Consider the following 21,518-nt stretch of genomic DNA (forward strand, 5'->3'; position numbering starts at 1 on the left):
ATATCTCAAAAGCATTTCTTTTTTAAGTGCAACTCCTCCAACTAAAAATTTAAACATTACGGCATAATAAAATTTATTAGGCATTTTCTTCTTATTATTCAGTATATTCTGTACTGCATATAATTACTCTTTGCAATTATTTTCTCAGGGTCATTATTGTCTCAAGTTTGTTGAATTTTAATGTAATTGCATATTCAAGTTCTCCAAGCTATTAAAAGGAATGTCGCTTAATTATCGTTATAAGTATTGTCTTGCTATCAATCGCGGAAAAAAGAACGCAGGCAAAAACATTAAATAAATAAATTTTATGTTGTTTGGTGTCGCTCCTTGGTGATTTTAGTAATTATATGTTATTAACGTATTATTATTTTTCTTGTAGATTGTACAACTTAAGTTGATATGAGATATTGATCGTTATCGATATATAATGTTTATCTATTTTTACTCAGAAACGAGGTAATATTAAATAAAAAATTTCTGTTATGTATAAAACCAATTAATATTAATTTAATAATTTTAAATGCATTTGTACTTAAAATCCGACAAATTTTTATTAATTTAATTTTAATATATTTGGGCAATAAAATCTGAAACAAACTTTCACCCTTTGCGAAGTTTTCCGAAGTTACATCACCTTTCCCTCCTTAAAGAGAAGAGCGAAAAAACGCGACACGTGTCACATAGGGGCTCCGCCCTCTTTCCGCACTTCGACGTTCCTCTCACGGGCTCAACCCTAATTTCACGAATTCCGCGATGTTTTACAAACTTTTTTTGACTGGTTCTTCACGATCAACGTGCTTCACCCATCTGGCGTCGTCGTTACGAAAGGGGCCGTGGAGGCTCAACAATAGCGAATACATGAGCTAAGCCGACGGCGGTGCAAGATGGGGAGATAGAGAAGCGAAATCTTATAAAGGATTTCCAAAATATTGTGTAAATCGGCTAGGAGGGAGGGAAACGTGCCAGCTGAAAATTTGGGGTGAAATCCGTTGAAATGGGGAAAACGCGTATGTGCACCCGGCACGTGGACACGGCGCTAAATAAATAAAGGGTTGTGTACGCGAGACACATTTGCCTCCCTGCTATCGAGGGTACTGCATACAGACGTACGAGCCGCACAATGCTCCTGTTTTCAACCCTTCGATTCCCATTTTTCGATTCCTGTTTCGCGGATTCTCCGCTTTCACCCTTTTGGAATCGCTCAGCTGGAAACGCGGTATGCAATTCGCGAGCCGCGAGGAAAAACTGTGAAAGGGTTCTTTTAGGACAACTGTTTTTGACTCTTTTCTTCTCTTTTTTTTTTACATATTGAAGGGTTTGCGATAAACCGCAGTATAGCACTCACGAACGTATCGGCGTCCCCAATGCTTGTCCAATATTTTATTGTTCGTAGTTTACAATGTGTTGCGTATCAAACTCATTCGATAAATTACAAATATTTTAGTTGCATAAATTCAGTTAAAAGTTACCAGATTTAAGTAAATAATTTTTGAACAAGTTAGTGATTTCAAACAAACTCTTGCATAAACATTTATTAAAATTTTGTGACAAACATACGTTGTGACATATATCTTTAAAACCGGATTAAAGTCGGATAGAATTGAAATATGAGTTAGAATTTTGTGCGTTCCTTTTTCGTATTCTAGATTTACAGTTATTTTGATCGTCAATTGTAATATTTTAACTAAAAATAACTCTTTCCTTAGTCTCCTTCAGATTATTAAATCTAATTAATTAATTAATTAAATAATTAATGATTTTGGATATAAAATCGATTACGATATTGCTCTTTTGCAACAATATTATTTAATCTCAAGGGTAACGATATCGTTCGCTTCGTCGATTGTTTGCTTTACTTCTTTCATTTACGCGATTAAGATTTCATAGTCCATCGAATTTAATGACACCGTTAAGATGACTAAATATTTATCGCTCCATATTCTCAACTGATTACGATCGCGCAATCGCAAAAGTACCACGAATTGCAAACTAATTGCCAAAAATAATTAATTAAAATAAGAATCAAGCAGCAGAAATCTACAAGCGCGAAAAGTGATAAAATTTTATGTATCTTGCCTCGGAATTAATAAAAGCTATCATAAAAAAAACTTGTGTTTGCATAGAAATATTGTAAAATGTTATTACGAGACATGGAATAAATGATATTAATTGCTTTTAGTTTTTTGAATACCTTTTTAAATAAATTCAATATTACGGGGTTATCTCTTCAAATTGGGGATTTTTTTTTTCAATCGTTGCGTTTTTCACGAGTTTCTCCGTGCGTATTTCATCGACGCTCGTTCTAGCGAGTGGATTTCTTTGATCGTCCGAGACATCGATTGCGGCCGCGGAAAAGTTTCAGGACGCAGAAAAGGACGCGAATACAACGACGAGGGTGACAGCCGTCGCAATAGTGGTGGCGAAATTATTACTGGGGGATGAAATTTCTACAAGTTGACGAAAGACGATAGGAGAGGAAAGTGAACGCGAAGGGATGGGATCGCAAAGCGGCCAGTTCAAGTAGGAACGAAGGGCGGAATTGAGAGAGGGAGGCTTTGATAATTGCAATCCACTTCCTTCTCGGAATATAAGTTGCGGTGAGGTTGATGAAGTAGGGGAAGTAGGAAGGATCGTATTGGATAAATGGAGGGGCGAATGGTTCAATACCTTTTTCCGAAATTTGCCATGGATCTTGGCCTGGCGGCCCTTTTGTAAATAAATGACGAGGAAACAAAACGATCATGATTATTGTAGCCGGCGAGGGTAGAACGCAGCATGAGAAGTAAAAGACGGAACGCCGGCCATCCGTAAGCTGGGGAGCAGCTAGCCAATTTTAAAACTTAGAGTTCTAGAGAAGAGATTTCTTGCGTTGTAGAAACTTTTACTTATTTTCTTAACACAAATATTTTCTAACGCAAATTTAATCCTTAATATTAAAGGTACTTTAAACGCAAAATGTAAATGGAAATATCTTTAGAAACATGATTCATTTCTTCTTCGCCGAGAGGTATCCGGTAAGATCCGCGGGGTTCACGAATCAACGTCCGCGTGTTCTTTATCGCGCGATAACGAACGATAACGAAATACTCTCCGTCTTTTGTCTACACGGCCAAAGGCCGCCACCCTTGCGCCACGTTTTCTCCTTCATTTTCGGAGCTCTGGAAACCGCAAGATATTATTGATTTTTATACACATCCCTCGTCACACTAGGAACGTCGACGTGTGTGTTCGTAGGTGGACATCCGTTTTTCGAGTGTGTGCACGCGCGTACGTCTGTGTGTTTACGTAGAGAAGCAGGGGCAGAGGGCTAGGGGCTGTGTGTCATTTACTCATCGGTCGGTCGTCGCTCGGTGCGAGAGGGACGAAGAGTCCTTCCGCCTTCCCTTTTCAAACCGACTCGACTCCACCGGCCATCAAGCGAAAGGAAAACTTCTATGTGGCGCAAGCGCCTTCGTCTCCCATCGACTTTGTGTGTTCCTTCTGATTGAAAACCGTCGTACCCGCTTTTCCTTTCGTTCGACCCTTCCGTTCGATAGCGTTCTGCTATCGAAACGGAAAATAATGTCTGCCGTTATTCCCCGTTATGATTATAGACGATGAAATTCTCAGTAAGTAGTCTTTGGCATTATATTATTCTCACTCTTTTAGACTTTAAACAAAACATTGCTCAAGTGCTATTGAATTAAGCAAAAATACCTTATAAATTTTTAAATTGACAATGCTCGTTATTTTGTTATTTATACAGTATATTAAAATTTTTCTTAATAAACGTATGCATTTTTGATAATATGTCCTATAGAAATAAAAATTATATGAATTATATGAATTGGATTTATATTGGATTATTAAGAATAATTAATATAACACAAGAAAATAATAATTAACAAACATTATTATTTTATTTCCCTCTATTTATGTAAAATAATATTTAAAAATTACTTTCAACAAATACTACTTTTATCACTGTTAAAACTTCTACTTTCAAATGAGAAAAAAAAACTTTGAGGGGCGAGTGTAATTTGTCAAATTTAACTTGTTTGAAATATCATTTGTCACCGCGGTAAAAAGGTACCCTAGGAACGACACCCTTAAAAAACAAAATCGACGAGTTGGCGGCAGTCTAACAGCCGCCCATCAAACTCTGGGTCGGGTAACTTGATATCTTAAAACGAGCGTGTGAAGCCGATGTAATTCCGGTGAGTTCGAATTTCGATGCTTCGATAGAGACACGAGAATAATCTCTGTATTTATTGGCGTTGAAACAAACACCGTTGTTAACGTGAAATACGTTTTCCGTTGGTTGTAGTATCGATAATTGCTGAAATCACAAACAAATAAAATAGTGCGGATCGTTTAAAAATATAAAGCATGCAAGGGAGATGACGAAAAAAAAAGAGGGAACGAAAACAAAAGAAGAGAAAAATAAATTTTTATTCATATATAAGTTTCCTTTGATTATACGTATATAAATGATAAATAATTAAATAATTGCAAGAACTTAGGCGTGTGTATATGTAAAGGAAATATAAAATAACAAAAATAATGTGTCTCTCATCGCAATCTTAAAAAAAATATATGCGATTAGTCTAACGACAAAAATCGATTGTACTAGTAATCGAGATTGACGTCGCCTTGAATACATCGTGTGACTAGATCAGATATAGGAATTTGTAAATCGCTTCCAAAATGACTAGACATGCTAATTAATTCCCCTAATTTCACGAAATATACACTCTATATCATATGCACTTGTCAAACGCGCGTACGCTCGCACGCCTCGTTGTTATCGTACACGGATTACACGGTGTACACTTAAGTATATACGTAAATTCACGTTTGCATCGTTCACATACGAAATGCACTTAGCCTACGACGTTCTTAATATAATTAATAATATATATATATCAATGAACAATATATATATATATATATATATACTTTGCGTACTTTTTGTTTGGTTTACGGGTAAAATTTTGATTTTGTGCTCAATTACGTTACGAAGGCAATGCTGATTTTGGGCACGCGAGCCGTCAAGATTTCTCTCGGAATTTCATTATAATCTCCTTTTGCTTTCCTTGGCTCCGACATGCGTCGACATTCGTGGTTAATTGGTACAATTAGCGATCGTCCGAAACTCCAAATTGTAACTCTAAATGTACTATACATTGAGAAAAAAAGTTTAAAAAGTTTATCAAGTTTGGATACCAATATCGATGAAGCTCATTTTCAGTTTCTCATAACGAGGAACAATTTTTTTTGCACGAATAAAACTTTGGTGCTCGACAAAGAGGACGGCAGTCATATTTCCATTCGAGAGAATTCAACGTCACAAGGTGCAATTGTTTTTAATTAACTAATATACCAACAGATCTATCATAAAAATAATAAAAATAATATTTGTCTTATAATCGTCATCGTCGCGTCATATCTGAAATTCATATCTAAATTTTTTTCTGATATTTAATATCTGATGACCGTTGTACCTCTCGCCATCGAAGCGCCAAAGAAGAATTACTTCGTATCTGTCACGATCGCTCGCTATTAGCCGGAAATGGTTGCAGCCTCCCGCGCGAAGGAAACCCCGGTCACCCCAACGTCGCCCGGATTCGTCATCCGCCCCTCTGCGCGCGCGCGTGCTCTCTTCTCGCGATAATAATTAAAATCAGCATCCCCGGCGCGTAACGCGTTACGCGCACGGGCCATTAAGTGTACAATACGCGTATCTGCATCGGACACAATTAAAAGAGGGTCGAGGTAGAGCCGTTTTGCATGGACGTGCGCGTTTTGCGTGTCACCGCGCGCGCACGTGGGCAGGAAAAATAGACGTGGCCGGGGCAAAGCGGGGGCAGGAGCGGGAAGGGTGGGACATTTGCTGTGTCCTTCCCCTCTGCCCCGAGTCGTTCCGTTCTCGGAGCTTTTTCGGAAAAATCCCCGCCAAGGTCGCGACCTCCTTCCTCCTCTCTGACCTTCTCGCCAGAGAGGGGGGGCCAGATGGTGGTGGCCCGTTTTGTCCGGGTCCGTCTCTCGACCCGGCACGACAATGCCGGCTAAAAATTCGTTTTTCCCTAACGAAAATCGCTCCTTCTCCCTTCCGTCCAGCGACCGTTTCCACTTCTTCCTTTTTCAGCTTTCTCTCTCTCTCTCTCTCTCTCTCTCTCTCTCTCTCTCTCTCTCTCTCTCTCTCTCTCTCTCTCTCTCTCTCTGTCCCTCTCATTCCTACTCCCTCGATGGATTTACTTAATGGCCGATTGCCTCTCTCCTCCCCTAAGTCATATTAATGCACGCGTGCGCGCATACTAATTCAGACGAAATTTCGGTAACGGCTGACATTGGTGTGTGTGTATGTGTGTGTGTGTGCCCCGTTAAATGACGCGGTTCTCGAATTTCAGCTGCGCGCGCGCGCGCGGGGAAAACTTTTATGGCCCCTGAGACAAAAACCGGCTCGTGCCATGGAAATCGTCCTGGAATAAATCATTGCCGTCTCTGACAGCGCCGAATTCGCATTACCAGAACGCGACGAGCGCCGAATGTCGCATTTTAGTGGGAAACGATTCGTGTTATTTATTGCTTTGCATGTCACTTCTCGACAGCCGTTTTACCGAGCGTAATTTATATTTTTGCACGTGTTTTTCCATCGAGTTAAATTTTGAGAATTCCAGCGCGCAATTGCAAAGCCAGTTATTATACCAATCGCAATTATTTATTAACTAAACGCGGAGCTCTGTTTTATATTTTTTAAATATTAAAGTACAATTACTTCCGAAAACATATGTAAATTAATTTACCTCTGAGTCTGTTTACGAAATATTTCCATCATGCTGCTGTACGACTTTACGTTATCTGTTTTTAGAAGATTTTCAAAAATCACCTAAATAGCCGGTGAAATTTGCAGAAATTTTGTCTCTGCCAATTTTTTTGGAAAAAAATATTTGCACTTCAAATATTACTCGGTAAATAAAGAGAGCGTGATTGCACTAAGTAAGCAGAGTTATTATTTTACGACAGAGGAAGGGCAGCGACGCGTAGGCGGAAATGCATCGTGCATGTTTGTTCATCGCGGGACGGACGGGTGTACCGGTGTGCTGTGTGAAACGTGTTTGGGAAGCTAGGCAGGTCAGAACGGCTGCACGCCCAGCTATCGAAAGTGTGGTCAATGCGGTAACAGCTGTTCTTTCGAGCAATTCTTTCGATCGAACTCGCTCGCTCACGGAGATATCGCCGAAAGTTTTTTTCATGACATTTGTAAAATATTCTAATGAGATTTACATTGTGATTTTTCGATTTCGCAATTTGCATTTCCGATTATTTAATTTTTCTCAAATGCAACAATCTCTACGCGAGCATTTAAATATTCCAATCGTTCCTGTTCACTTTAGCAACTTTTAGAGATGCACGATAGTCTAAAATTATCTTTGAAACCGCATTAAACTTTATATTGCGCGTCATGAAACAGTCATATCTATAATGGATTTCGTGTTAAATATTTATGGGACATTTCCGTGAAACAATTCCGTGGTTATTCGAGACTCAAGGAAACGCCTCGCAATTGCGACGTTACGTGAGGGAGGAGATCGGCTATTACACGTCGCGATCGAGAGAGACAGCACACCTGACAGAAACCACATTTATTATAATCGCAACAGATCGGCCCGTTTCGCATTCGGATATATATCTTATCGAGACCTGCGTGATAACGAGGAAGTTCGCGGATAACGCGTTTATTTTTTCTCAAGCTGCAAAGGCACGAGGTTCGAAACAGCTTTCAAGGAGGAACTTTTATCTCGGACTGGACGTGTCCGCGGCGTCTTTACCGACTATAGGCTAGGTAACTCTTATTGTTAGTTAAATAATCCGAGTGTGCTATATAGCCTTTGTATGTAGCTCTGTACTTATATAAATTGAGGGGGTTTGTCGAGTTGATCGAGCTTGGTCATTTCGCGAACTCCCGTCACCCAAGACGTCGGGGGGGGGGGGAGGGGGCCGATCGATTATATTGATATATCCGCGGAACATTTACGAGACGCTCGCTACATCTCTTTCATTATAAGTTTAAAGTTATTTAAAGTCTATGTAATGCGTTGGCTGTGTATACGATTGTACTTTTTGTTGCGGGTTATACTGTGTCCACCCCTGAGTTGGTTGGCGATTTTCCCTCTGCACACTGATACCCCAATACCTTTGTTTTTATCACGCCTTCGCCCTCTCGGCTGTATACGTCGCGACGGTAATTAGCGGTCACGCCTAATTAGCGTCGTTTGACGGTTTCTTGGAGTCTAGCGTATTCTATTATATGTGTATGATAAATACCTCTCTAAATCTTCCCTATCTCTGAGAAATCTCTCTTCTTATTCTCGCGTAAATATATAATATATAATATATATTTATATATAAAATATTGACTAGAACAGTCGCGAAAGAAAAAGTCGAAAAAGTTGAAGAAACGGTGAATGGATTTAATGCCAATCAAACGCTCGCTCTTATCACGCGCGATTTTTTTTTCTCTTTTGATTTATTTGTGCGGAAGCAAAACTGCTAAAGCAAGAGAAACAAACGAAATAAAATACGGAGCAAAGAGAGTGAAGGTCTCCCGTTCAGAAGCCTATCGCGTTTAAAATAGGAACTTTGTCGATCACCCGTTCGTGTTTTAATTAGTTACGATTAAATATTTACAAGAGTATATAACGAGTATGTTCCCTATATAAAACAATAATAACAATCTCGCCTCGTTATTTTTCTCGGAGGTCTTTCCTTCCGAAGGAGATCGTTTCGGTCTGCTAAATTCGTCGCCCTCGAGAACCATTTCGAAATAAAATAAAAACGTGTAAATGACTCCTACTCCTTGCTTCAGGACGATCTCCCTGTATTTCGAGTTGATAATGTGTCACGAAGGAAACGAGCAATCTCATGTCGTGGCAACGAGCTTTTTGGTACAAAATACCGTCAGGTAAGATTATTTTTTTACAAAGATAATATTGCACAGAGAAAGATGTGAATTTTGATGCCTATAAGAAAGTGATTTAAAAACTTCTTTCTACTATATAATAACTATTTTTTCTCAGACATCGTATGGCAGCATCATTTTTCAAACTATGCAAAATTAGCCTTGAAGGAAAGAAATATAATAATCTCATCTGCTCGGTATCGTAACTTGAACTATTGTTATTTCGTTTTGTTAATTTGCAACATGGAACCAGAGGGCTCATTTAATCGATAATGGGAAAACCTGTAAAAATCGCTAAAGATACGTAAAAATTAGTGGAACGTCAAAGTATTATAGTGCAAATAACACTTGCCGTTTGGCTGCTCGTTTTACACGATAAATAGGAACCGATACCACGTGCTCAGGTCGCAGATGCAGATGCCGCCGCTCGTACTCTCCCAAGATGCTGACGCGAAGTAATGCAATCGCGTGTTTTTTTTTGTTTTTAAACTCAGGCGGGAGTTAGAGTGAAGGAGGCGGTCAGGACGTTGTTGATTCTGGACTTGACCGGCAAGTAGACCAAAGCCGGCGCGAATCTCTTCGCTGAGCTAGACTCGGCGCCCGCCTGCATCTGATGATCCTGCTCCTCGATCAGGAACGGCTGCATGATGGTCTTGTCGGGATTCGAGTTCATGTCCTGTGGCATCGCGTAACAGGCCGGCATCTTCTGCTTATTCGCCACGTCCTTCAGGGTCTTGCTGAGTTCGGCGATCACGCTTTCCGTCGGATCGCCTATCGTTTTGTGATCCTTCCGCACGTGCTTCTTGATGCGATTCAGATTCGTCGTCGCGTAGCCGCACTGGGCGCACTTGTACACGCCTTGAGGTGTCACCTGCACCGCGGTGTCGTCCTGCCGCTGATTTCTCGCGGCCTCGGGAACGTTCCGGTCGATTTGCGGACTGCTTCTTACACGATCGTCTTTTGTATCCGGATCAATTCTGTCTTTGACGTCGTTCGTCTTGACGTCGATGTCCGACCTAAAATTATTCATGAGAGGATGCTGAAACTGCGACAACAGAGAGGGGAACTGATGCTTGGCGAGCAGATGCTGATGAAGCAGCTCCGGCTGATGGAAGTCGTGCGAGCAGATTGGACATTGCAGCGCTCGATCCCCCTCGAGATTTTCTTGAGGGTTCACGTGGGATCGTTCATGAAGAAAGAGGAAGGGTAGCACAGGGGTCGTAAAGCTGCAGTAGCCGCAGCGATAGTTTTTCAACTGATGCTCCTCGGACGAGGAACCGAGGAGATTTGACAGCATTTGATTTCCTAGACTCGTGTAATCGACAGGCTTGACTTGATGAGCGACCTCGAATCCATTGGGGATCTTTAGGTTCGACACTTGCTGCGTGTTCTTCGCCGAAGCGACGCTTCTGCCGCTGGTCTTGGACGTCGCTTGATACTGTTGTTCCATTTCGCGCCATTTGTCGATTCCTACTTTGCCATGATCACCCATCAGGTGAGCCTTCAGCCACTTGATGCTACGGAACCTTCGACTGCAGATTGGACATACCTCGGTGAAATGTGTGAAATATCTATGACTAAGATCTCCTAATTGTTCCGATTTTAAAGTCGAGTCCTCGGCGCTAGGAACGTCATAAGATTCTTGCTTGTTTGACGCCGATCCCGACGTGTTCTCATCGACGATTCCATGAGTGTTGTGCTTATGAACTCGCAGAAAATATTTGCTGCATAGCTCCTTGTTGCAGATGTTGCAGATGACTCCGCCGATCTGCGCGCCGTTCTCGATCTCGATGCCGTGCATCCGCTGCATGTGCGTCTTCATGAAGTACTTGTTGCACAGTTCCTTGTTGCAGATCTCGCAGTAGCTCGACGTGGGGGTCAGTGACGTCACTTTCTTCTCCGTCACCGTCGTTGTTTGGCCGCTCGGAGTCTGACTGGTCGGCGTCGAACTGGCGGAAGAGGCGATTACCGTTGGCGGAAGTGTCGGCAGAGTAATAGCGGTAGACACGATGGGTTGATGCTCCTCGCTAATGTGTCTTCTTAGGGCGTCTTGGCTGGGATAATCCTTCTCGCAGAGAGTGCAGAAAATAGTCGTGATGGCCGTGGGTGATTTCTGCGGCGACGACGTGGCTTCATCACCGGCGACACCGTGTTCGGTCGCCATGTGAACGCGCAGGGCCGATCTCGAATCACATTCTCTGCTGCAGACGGCACAGGATAATCCCTTACCAGAATCTAAGCCGTTCAGCTGCATGATCATCGTTTGCAACTTCTGAAGGTCCTCTGATATCGAGTCGGTGCGCTGCTCGGAGCTATCCAGGTCGTACTCTTGCTTTGGCGAACTGCGTTCCTCGCTCTCGTGGATCTTCTTGCTGTGCGCCTGATAAAGACCGATCGTTTGAAAGCGAATATCGCAGAGTTTGCACTCGTACTCCTCGTTGCTTCGATCGTTGGATTCCGCGCCGGTAGCGGCGGTTTCGGACACAATCAAGTTCAACGGACTTGTCTGCACCTGGTGCCAGGTGGCGACGGCTGTCCCAGGATTGCTGGGCGATCTCTCGGTATCCTGCACGACGATGCCGTGCCGCTTCATTTTGTGCGTACGCAGAAAGTACTTGTTGCAGTATTCTTTGCAGCAGATCTCGCAGAATGCCTCGGGATTTAAAACACCCAGGCGGCGTAAAAGATCGGCGCTGAAGCCGGACTCGCGTGCTTGCTGACTAGACTGGGGCGACAGGTGTCTTGGAGCTGGCATGAAGGTCGCGTCCTCCTGTTCGATGCCGTATTCCTGCTTTACGAGTGCCTCCATGCCGCTGGGGCTGTCACGCGGCGTCACTCGATCCTCTTCGTTTTGCGACACAGAGATCTGCTGGCCGTCCGCAATCTGCTGATCCAGCAGCGACTCGTGCGTTTTCGGTTTGTTGTGCTTCCTCCCGAGATCTTCATTGCGGAAACGTTTCTGCGGCGGAGTCGCCGGCGGCTCCAGTTTCACATTCGCGTTACTCGCGTGGAAATTTGTAGGGCCGAACACGTTGCTGCCAACGACATTGACCGAATCCATGGTTGGCGCCGGTGAGTCGACGTAGATTCCGTGCTTGTTGGCCTTGTGCGTCTTCAGGAAATATTTGTTGCAAAACTCTTTGTTGCACATGTCACAATACGCGTCCGGATTGAAGATCTTGATCGGCACAGAACCGGCAAGGGAGGATCGAGGGAGTTGAGGGTCGGTGAGGGGAAAATTTGGCAGAGGTAGATACTGCGCGAGGGCACCCGGAAAACTCGAGAGCGCCTGTAAATGATTGGTCATCGTGACGATCTGATTGACCGGGCCGCTCGACCACGATTCATCGCTCTGCGGCTGCATCTGCGTCTGCGATTGCACGTGCTGCTGGCTGCCGGACGCCAGCCACGTGGTCGCGAAGTTCTTAACGCTTAAAAGGCTAACCGGACTCTCGTTAGTTGGATCCAGCTGCTGCGCCGGCTCTACCTTGATGGCGACAACCGGCGTCGCCTGACCCGCGCCACCGTGCTCGCCGTCCACGTGGACATTGAGCGTCTCGTCGCTGTCGAAGAGCCGGCCGCAGTGCTGGCAGCGAAACTCGTTGTTCAGGTTCTCGTCTTTCGACGACGGCGAGTGGTGATGGTGATGGAGGTGGTGGTGGTGGTGGTGGTGGTGTTGTTGTTGGTCGTGTTGGTCGTTGCTCAGCAACGGCGATTGCGACGACGGCTTACCTTCGACGGCCTCGTCCTCGCGTTCGTCCACGCGCGCATCCTCATGTACGTCCGCGAGACCAGACGAGACTCTTACCGGCGTGGTCTGCTTTCGACGCTTTTTGGGCCCGATGTCGACGGAATCGCCACGAACGCGCTTCCAGACGTCACGTTCGCCGCAGCTCGAACCGTCACTGTCCAGCTCTGTCGCCTCCGCCATCGTCGTAGACTCGTACGACAATGTCACGCTCGATGACATTTCCGTGGGATCTCACGCGACCAGCCTGTTCTTTCTCAGATGTTGCCCGTCTGACAAGGAACAGATAAATTTCTCGCGTTTATAAAATTATAAAAAATCATGGTGATACAATGACGAAGAGATAGTTTTTAAAATAAATATTGTCCGAATTGTACGCGTGTACTTTTGCGAGTGCGAAGAATCGCGAAAGTTTGTCTGAGGCAACATTAATTTGCAGGCAGATCATAATAATGATTTCGACCGATCTAAAAGGGAAAGAGAAAGTTGGGCCGACTAACGAGCACTTCGTGCTGCAAGAAGACGCAAGCGAAACTTGACAAACGAGACACGGTGAACGAGACACCCTCGCTCGCGCGCGATGGACATGCGGTCTCGAAAAAGGGAGAGACGCGGAATATCGGACGAGAGGGAGGGGACAGGGTGGACACCCTCTCATGACTCATATCGTTCGTCTACCCCACGTATTCGGGGAATTCGGAGGATAGTACGAATATGCATTTCAGAATGTGCGGCGTAATTACTAATTCAGGATGACAGTCTTGTATCGCGAATATAACGTAAATGGACGGTCAGTACACACGGTCAGTGAACCCTGAACGATATTCTGCCATTGTGCCCGGCTGCGTGCGTGATACACGCGTGAGAAAGATCGCGTGAGCTGTGCGTGCACAAGTTCGAAAACATTTCAACGCAATGATTCTTATGCTTAGGCTCCCCGTTATCGCGATTGCCAATGTTGCGAAGGGAAAGAAAATTGCCGCAGAAGTTTGTCGACTCGATCTCCTGCGATCCAGGGCTTCGTACTTAAGACTTATTATAAGATTTAATTTAATTGAATTTCATGCTCTGGGTAATATTCATTAAGAGATGCAATATAACAAACTATTTAATAATTTTGGTGTTTTGTTTCGTCCGTCCGTCTGCAAAAAACGGCGTAACATTTAAAAATTTTGTTTTTACTAATAAATATCTAAGAACTTTTCACCAAGACAAAATATGTACGCCAAATCGGTCGACTTTGGAATCGTAGGTTAAAATTTTTTTAATAACATTTTTTCAATTACTTCGATTTTTCGCTGCACCATTTACTTACATCCGTTGCAAAAGTATTATTTTATATTTTGTTTATAATAATTTGATTTGAAAGATAAATTAATACATAAATGTTAATTAAAATAATTATATTAATCAAGCTCATTGATAAAATCTTCTTAAATCTTAAATCTGCGAATATTAAATTTATTTGCGTGATCTTCGCTTTTAATACCCGAGGCTTTGTGAAATGTCAGAATAAGTGCAATTAACACTACGTGAAATTCTCACCCGCGGGATACACAGGTCCTCGTGTTTCAAACGTCTTCGTTTCATGACCGATGAACCGTCGAGATTGCTCCCGCCTTGAAACATGACACTCCGAAAACCGCACGTTGTCGTCGTGAATCACGGGTAGCCTCGTCGCACATCTCTCGTGACTGCGAAAACTTCACGACACTTTGCAAAATTCGAAACGGAGCACCGTCCGCGACAGAGCAATCGTCTCGCCTTCTGGCCGAGATCGCCGTTATTGGCACGTGGCGTCACCGAGGGTGAGTGAACTGCGTGGACCTCGGATGTCGCTGGTCAGCCTCACCCTCCCCGGCGGAGATATTTCCATTTTCGCGTCGACGCCGGACTCTCCCTTTCGCGAAAACGGAGAGATCGAAGACGTCGTTCGAAATTTCCTCATTCGATATTGTACCTTGTCGGATCGATGAGGCCCGCGAAGAGATGCGAAATCCGTGGTAGCAAAACTGACGACAAAATAACGTTAAAACGCGAGAGCACGAAAAAACGGGGAGAAATGCAAATGACAGTTTGAAGTGCGAACTTTTTACTGATCGAGAGATCAAGTATTCGCGTGCTTGACCTCCGCCTCGGCCCTCGATAGCTCTGAATTCTATCACGTTACTGTTAGGTATAGGTACGGTGTCCTACGAAGGGTCTGTCATGCCGTTTTCACGTCCCTACTACCTTCGGAGACCGCGATACAAATCTCCCCACCCCGCTCCGTCATCCCCGCATTTTGCTGCATTCTACGGGTAAACGATTTCCGGATTTATCTGAACGCGACAACGCGATATTCACATGGAAATAATATTTTGTGAAACTTACTGAACTTTGCGCCATCTTTATTTTGTATACGATAGTGATAAATGTTAAACAATATTTGTCGTAATTATATCGTGATATGTATGCGTTCGATTAGATAAATATTAACATATTTTATCGAGCCAGATCTTATGCCGAATAATAATTTTTGTAAATTTTATACGTTCCGCTTTCCCGCTTTTGAGGCACGTTGATTATTATTTAATTCTGAAACGCAGTTTTATAACAAAGATGGAAAATATAACATGGCATAATTTAATTAGTAATTTAATATTACTGTTATTAAAAATATTAAAGTAACGTACGATAATATTTACACCGAAAATCGTATATTAAAATATTATATAGTATCTTGAACTATTATATGTGAGTTGTATATACTGTAACGTTCTTTTATAGAAAATGGAAACTTGTTTTTCTGAGAATTTAGTTAACGCAATTTTTCTCACGCGACACTTTAATATCTGACATTTAATTTAATAACATTTCGTGTTACGTAGGTGAAATAGGTGAGTTCAGTTTTATCGGAATTCATCAAATTATATCAAACTTTGCTAAACCGGATGAGTAAAGATTAGGTATAAAGCTTGTGAAAACGTTTCGTGATGAAAGATTTATCAGTAAGAAATTATAACGTTGTCGATAAATACGGAGATCTTTACGATTCGATAATGATACGTGCTAATAATATAACACGCGTTTTATCACCACTCTTATTATTAGAAATAGTAAAAAAAAATCTTCGTGATATTGAATGGAGAGATAAAACGATATTAGTCACATTCTTCTTTGAAACAGAGATGTTTCTTTTAATGACGTAAAGATATATAATAAGAAGCATATTCTTCCCAGTTCTATTCAGCGTGTATCGTCTTACAATTTGCATATAAGAAAAATTGCTTATTGACGGCAAATGAGAAGACATGTTGTCATAAACGGATAATATTCTTAGATGTTTTAATAAGTGGTTTAAGAACGTAATTTAGTCGGTAATTGAAGCAATTGTTAGCTCCATTAACAATTGAAGTTAATATGGAAGATAAAATTCAAGAAATAAAGTTCAAGAAATTAAAACTATATGTTTATAATATATATTTCTTCTTTATCATATAACTCACATTTTTTAAAATTAAATTATTTGCAATTTGTAATTTTATATAAAACTAGAATCCGTTTTTTTTATTAGTGTATATTACATAAATTTTTATGTTTATTTTATTCGAAAAATATTGAATTTCCATTTATACGTTCTCTCTTTTCACTTATAAAAATGTAATTTTGAGCAATATTAATTACATAATGGATTAAAAAATATGTTTTGAAGTAATTTAAAATGCAACGGCAATGATCTACGCAACGATTGTCTCGCGGAGTTGTTTTTCGCTTTCGCGCAGTTCGTTTAAAAAGAACAGCAGTTATTATTCACAGTGGGTGCATGTGCGCGTGTCGACGGGACGGAAATTGGATTATGCGAGGGTTGTAAAGCAATCGCTGACGCACGTCAGAGTGAAGGATACGTAGAGGTAGAGAACGAGGGTTCCGCGGAACCCGCGTGTTTCTCTGCGCAACCTTTGACAGATTTTCCAAAAATACGCGTAAATACGCCCGTATGTTCGCGCGAGAGCAGCGAAGCCTCGACATTGTGGAAACTCACCGTCGAAATCGGATGAATGATAGAGAGGGGCGATAATCCGACTCACCGTTTGCGAAAGGGTGTTGGCGAAAAACACATTGTGTCAGAAACGCGGAGAAAGAGAGAGGAGGGGGGGGAAGAGAAAGAGCTCCGAGATGAAATGAGCTTATTACAATATTATTATGCGTACACTGCGTCTGCCAGATTTTCTTGGACTCGTGTAGGTGGCATGCGCAAACGCGTGGGTGTTGAACGACAAACAACGTTGCACCCCCGTGAAATAATGGATGAATGCACGTCAAGGGTATTTTCGTAGGGTGCTCTCATTGCAGCTTGATCAACGACGGTGAAATTCATCGGCCTTTCAATAATTCCAATAAATTGCGAAGTGACAGAGATGCAATTTAAACGAGAAATCGCGTGATTAAAATATAAAGAGTTAAAGAATCTTATACATTCAGGCATGTCAAACTTGTTATTGCTGTGTATCACGACCTGACACTAATCGTTTCATTTTTTAATAAGCCGAAAAATTTAATGACTATTGGTATATATTATATCGATAGACATTTCTTTTGATAATGTACGTTACTGATTTAATTGTGATTTGTGAGAAAACAATGTCGGTATTGTTGTTTAAATCATACTTAAAATAAAATAAAAATCTCTAGTACATTTCAATCTTATATCTTCTAAAATTTGATTTGGACCAATTCGAAGGGAGATAATTGACTCATACGACATAAAGTCCGATGGCACATGTATAAAACCTGATTAAAACAACCGGGAAAACAGGTCGGCGAAAGCAAGCGAGAGACGGCAAATCAATCGAACCTAAGGCGAAGCAATAAAAGCCCGGGGACATCAAACGGACCCAGATCGAGTTCGAGAAGGAGAGAAAAAGAACAGAATCAATAGCGGGTATGGACAGTGAATTATGAAAGCCTCGTGGCTCTCTTTCGCAAAAAAAAGTCGAAAGAAAAGCTCGCGCGAACTTTTCGCGTCGATTGGCCCGGTGCTCGAGCGGGCACGTGTGTTCGTACACGCGATGCGTGTGCGTGCGTGCCGCGTGCGTGGGCGTGTGCGGATACACGCGGGTTCCGCGTTTATGTGTGATTTCAGAGGCCTATTGATCGAGCGGCGAACTTCGGCGGTTCGCACACGCGCATAAGTCTTCCCGTAAACAAGACAAATATCATCGCGCCAGTCCCTGAAAATCGTCCACCCGCGCACCCTTCCCTTCGACGTCCTGAAACATCCGTCCGACGCGATTCGTCGCCGGTTTCTCTCTCTTTCTCTCACTAACTCTCTCTCTCTTTCTCTCTCTCTCTCTCTCTTTCTCGGCTCAAGCGGATCGACTTTGTCGTGGCTGCCGCCGAAATGTCAATGTAAACGATTACGGCGGACTTGATGCCATAAAATAAAATGTATAGCCCTCCTATATTTCAGTAGTTCTCTAATTTTCTAAATCTTGTACAAATGACTAACTGATAACTCTCACATTGGATTAAAAAAAATTTTGTCTTCTAATAAAATATGTATAAAAATTATTTCTGTTACTTAAAAAATTTATTTTATTTATATTCTTGATTTTTTTTTTTTACATAAAAGAAACTGTATTGTATCACGACCTAACCGTGTTCAAGCGACAAAATATAATACTGAGAAACTATATATAGTAGTATGTATACATACTACATTAAAATTAATTTTCTACAAGTTTTAATAATTTCATATATCTCACATCCTTTAGCTGAATGATTTTATCATGCATTATTCAAAAACATATAGCAGCGTTTGAATTAAGAGCGGGATTTTTGTGTTACATATGTTGAATGTCTGATGGATACAGACATGAATATAAATTCGCGGCTTTTGTAAAACAGATTTCTCAGATCGATCGAGAGATATGCTTAAGCTTATACATGAGATAAAAAAATTACAAAGGTACGTCAGACCGTCTTAAATCACAGAGTGTCATCGCAAAGTTAAGCAGTCAGAACTCGCTTGGCGGGAGCTCGCACACGAATCTGTTACACGTACGGTATGGTAAAAGGTGTGATTCGCATAAAGGTGGGGATCGCGGAAGGTCGGATCTGCGCAATGCGTGTCGCCGGATGAACCACGTGGAGTATTCGCATGCAAAAGACGTCGCGGCGAGAATACCCGGTTGGTCGGTCGGTCGGTACTTTTAGTTCACCCCGAAAGGGAAGCGGTGCAGTGTCGTTTCGCGCATTCGACAAATCGGGACCTGTTCCGAAGACGTGAGAAGTTTCTGGACGTTAAGTACATATTCGGCTCTCGCGATCTGTCGCTTTCAGTAACGAGACGATCCGATTTAGCTGAGCGCAGAAATTGTTTTCCAGGCTAAAGAGAGATTTTATCGTGTCACCTTGTTTTATCGCGTTACTTTGCTCTTATCACATCACCTTTCCCGATTATACTAATTCTACGTGACGGACTAAACTCTTTTAAATTGCAAGAAGATTACAGTGCGCTCGTGTGATTCAATTTATCATTTGCGTGTTGAACGTTCCCAAGAGAAGAACTAGATAAAATCTTCGCAATGTTTACGCGACGAGATTTAGGTTTTTTTTTTATACGAAATATTTCGATTCGTTAGATATTTAATTTTCGTTTCAATCAATTAATTTTTTTTAACAATTTGACTTTAGTAGTTTTGACAAAAAATTGCCTCTTTTTTTATTTATTAGTGTCAGTGAGCGCGGGAAGAATTTAAAAAGTATCAGCAAAACTGTAGCCGGTCTTTTGATCCTCGGTACGTACGTGGCGTCGCGTAACAGCTGAACGTAATCACAGATAATCCTGATGATTGTCAGAACGAAAGATTGCACTTACCGTGATCAGCAGCGCGATGCGTGGACGTAAAACCATCCCAGAAAATCGCGGCTCGTCGACGATCTCTCGTTATTATCCATTTGTTAAGCACCGACGAGGCGGCTGGACGTGCGTGCCGGCGATAACGCGACGATAACACCACTTTGTTCACCGCGCACTGGAAAGCTGTGAGGAGGAGGGTGGAATAATGGCAGATCGTGCGCTGTGCCGATGGCGAGGTGGCGATAATTAAGGAGCGAAACGGAAAAAAGAAGAAAGATATATCATGGCGGCGCGCGACGATACGGGGTAGAAGAAGAATCGCCCGCGGCCTCGGCTACTTACTATTGTTTTGACCATCGTGCCACGATGGCGGCCATACTTGATATGAGAAAGTATCCCCCACATTGTCCGCGACCATCCACTAATTCCCCCATACACCCCCGCGCTGATTCAAGCCCTCCAGTCCGTCGCGGCCGCCGCACCCCCGTCCCCGCGTTCCACGATTCAACGTCCTTCCCTCACGAAGTTACCCCTCTGCCTGCCTGCCCGTCCGCCACCCCCGCGTCCTTTCAAAGTCAGGGCCGACGCCTCTCTGCGAACAGACAGGCGCTCCCTTCTTTCTCATTTCACCTACTCCCAAATTTTCTCTTATTTCGTACGTGCACTCATTGTCGAGCAATATTTTCTCCCTCGTTTTCCGAAAATATTTTTAGCAGAAAAATCTGAAAAAAAAAAATTAATAAAAAGTTGAGAAATAATTAATGTTTCTTTAGCGGATGAGATTAATGTATCTTTGAACAAGAAAATATCTCTTTTTAATGCTCCCGTCGAAAATTATAGCTTTTCCTTCCAATTGACTAAGATGATATTAAAATGTATTACAAATCAATTTTGTATGCATGAAAAATGTTTTATACATGAGGGAGAGAAAGAGAGAGAGAGAGAGAGAAGAGAAACTAGAATGTAATATAGCTACACTTTACGTGTGAAACGCGCTCCATCTTACTATGTGGTACATCTCAGTGTACGAAAAAGTAACAAAAGTCATTAGTGATAAAAAAAGCTCGGGGACTTGAATGACTGCCAGCCATCACTGTCGTGAAGCTCCTTCGTCAAGGCACTTCCTCCTCTTCCGAAGTTACGCACCTGCACACACGTGCGCTGAAAAAAACACGCGCGCGCGTACATACACATACACACAGCAGTAAAGAACGTCGTCCTCGCGACCCAGCACGAGCAGTCTTTTACCCCAGTTCACAGTTCCCCTCGGGTAACACTGAGGTCTTTTGAGGGGACGGAAGGGCGGGGGTGTCAGAGCGAAAGGGAAAGGGGATTTGCGGAGGGAAAGATGGGGAGGGGAGAGGAGAGGAGCGGCGACGAAGAGGAGAGAAAGGCAGAAAAGGGGGATAAAAGGGAAGAGAGTAGTGAGGCCAGTGTGTGGGGTGGCACTTTTACTGGTCACTTGGAATTCGCTGCTCCCACCACCGACGGCATTAGAGCCCCTCTCCCGCTCGTCCGCGCTTTCGTCCTTTTCCCCGCTTCCCCTCTCGATCGTGGTTCTGGTCCCGTGTCACCCCGCCTAGAGGCTTCAACCGTCCACCCTCGTGCGGCAAATTAGTTTAGCCTCACGGACAAGTTCGAGCTAGCCTGAGCCTCCTCTCAGGACTTCCTCCACCAAGAAAACGACACACAGGCTCTTCCTTAAAACGCCCGGGCCTACGGAAGAGTGACTTTTTCTTATGACGGACCTCGCTCTCGTATTGATTATCACGTGTCGTTTGCGCCTGAATTCGAATAAAATTGTATTATTTATTATCGATAATTTCATTCTTATTGAATAAAATTACGGACACGGACGTAGTAATCAAATATAAATACAAACGTGAACTTAATGATATAAAAAAATAAAAAGGTTCCAAAGTAATTGAAATTTCTTTAGTTAAAAGATATTTTCCGATAAATAAGCCGATTAGTAAACATATGCA

At 42.5% G+C, this 21,518-nt stretch overlaps 1 protein-coding gene across 2 annotated transcripts; it reads right to left on the reverse strand.

The window, feature by feature from the left end:
- Positions 1-1,304: 1,304 nt before the first annotated feature.
- Positions 1,305-19,655, reverse strand: LOC105839363. 2 transcript variants are annotated; one of them, XM_036291019.1, is made up of 3 exons: positions 19,552-19,655; positions 14,235-14,701; positions 1,305-12,961 (listed from the first exon to the last, which is right to left on the reverse strand). In XM_036291019.1, the coding sequence occupies exon 3, from the start codon at positions 12,909-12,911 to the stop codon at positions 9,432-9,434; it is 3,480 nt and encodes a 1,159-aa protein (XP_036146912.1). In that variant the 5' UTR covers positions 12,912-12,961; positions 14,235-14,701; positions 19,552-19,655; the 3' UTR covers positions 1,305-9,431. The 2 variants fall into 2 exon arrangements, with proteins under 2 accessions (XP_036146912.1, XP_036146911.1); XM_036291018.1 differs by lacking the exon at positions 14,235-14,701 and having other exon boundaries at positions 19,552-19,640.
- Positions 19,656-21,518: the final 1,863 nt, after the last annotated feature.

The sequence above is a fragment of the Monomorium pharaonis genome, chromosome 8 (genome assembly GCF_013373865.1).
Source record: "Monomorium pharaonis isolate MP-MQ-018 chromosome 8, ASM1337386v2, whole genome shotgun sequence".
Lineage (NCBI taxonomy): Eukaryota > Metazoa > Arthropoda > Insecta > Hymenoptera > Formicidae > Monomorium > Monomorium pharaonis.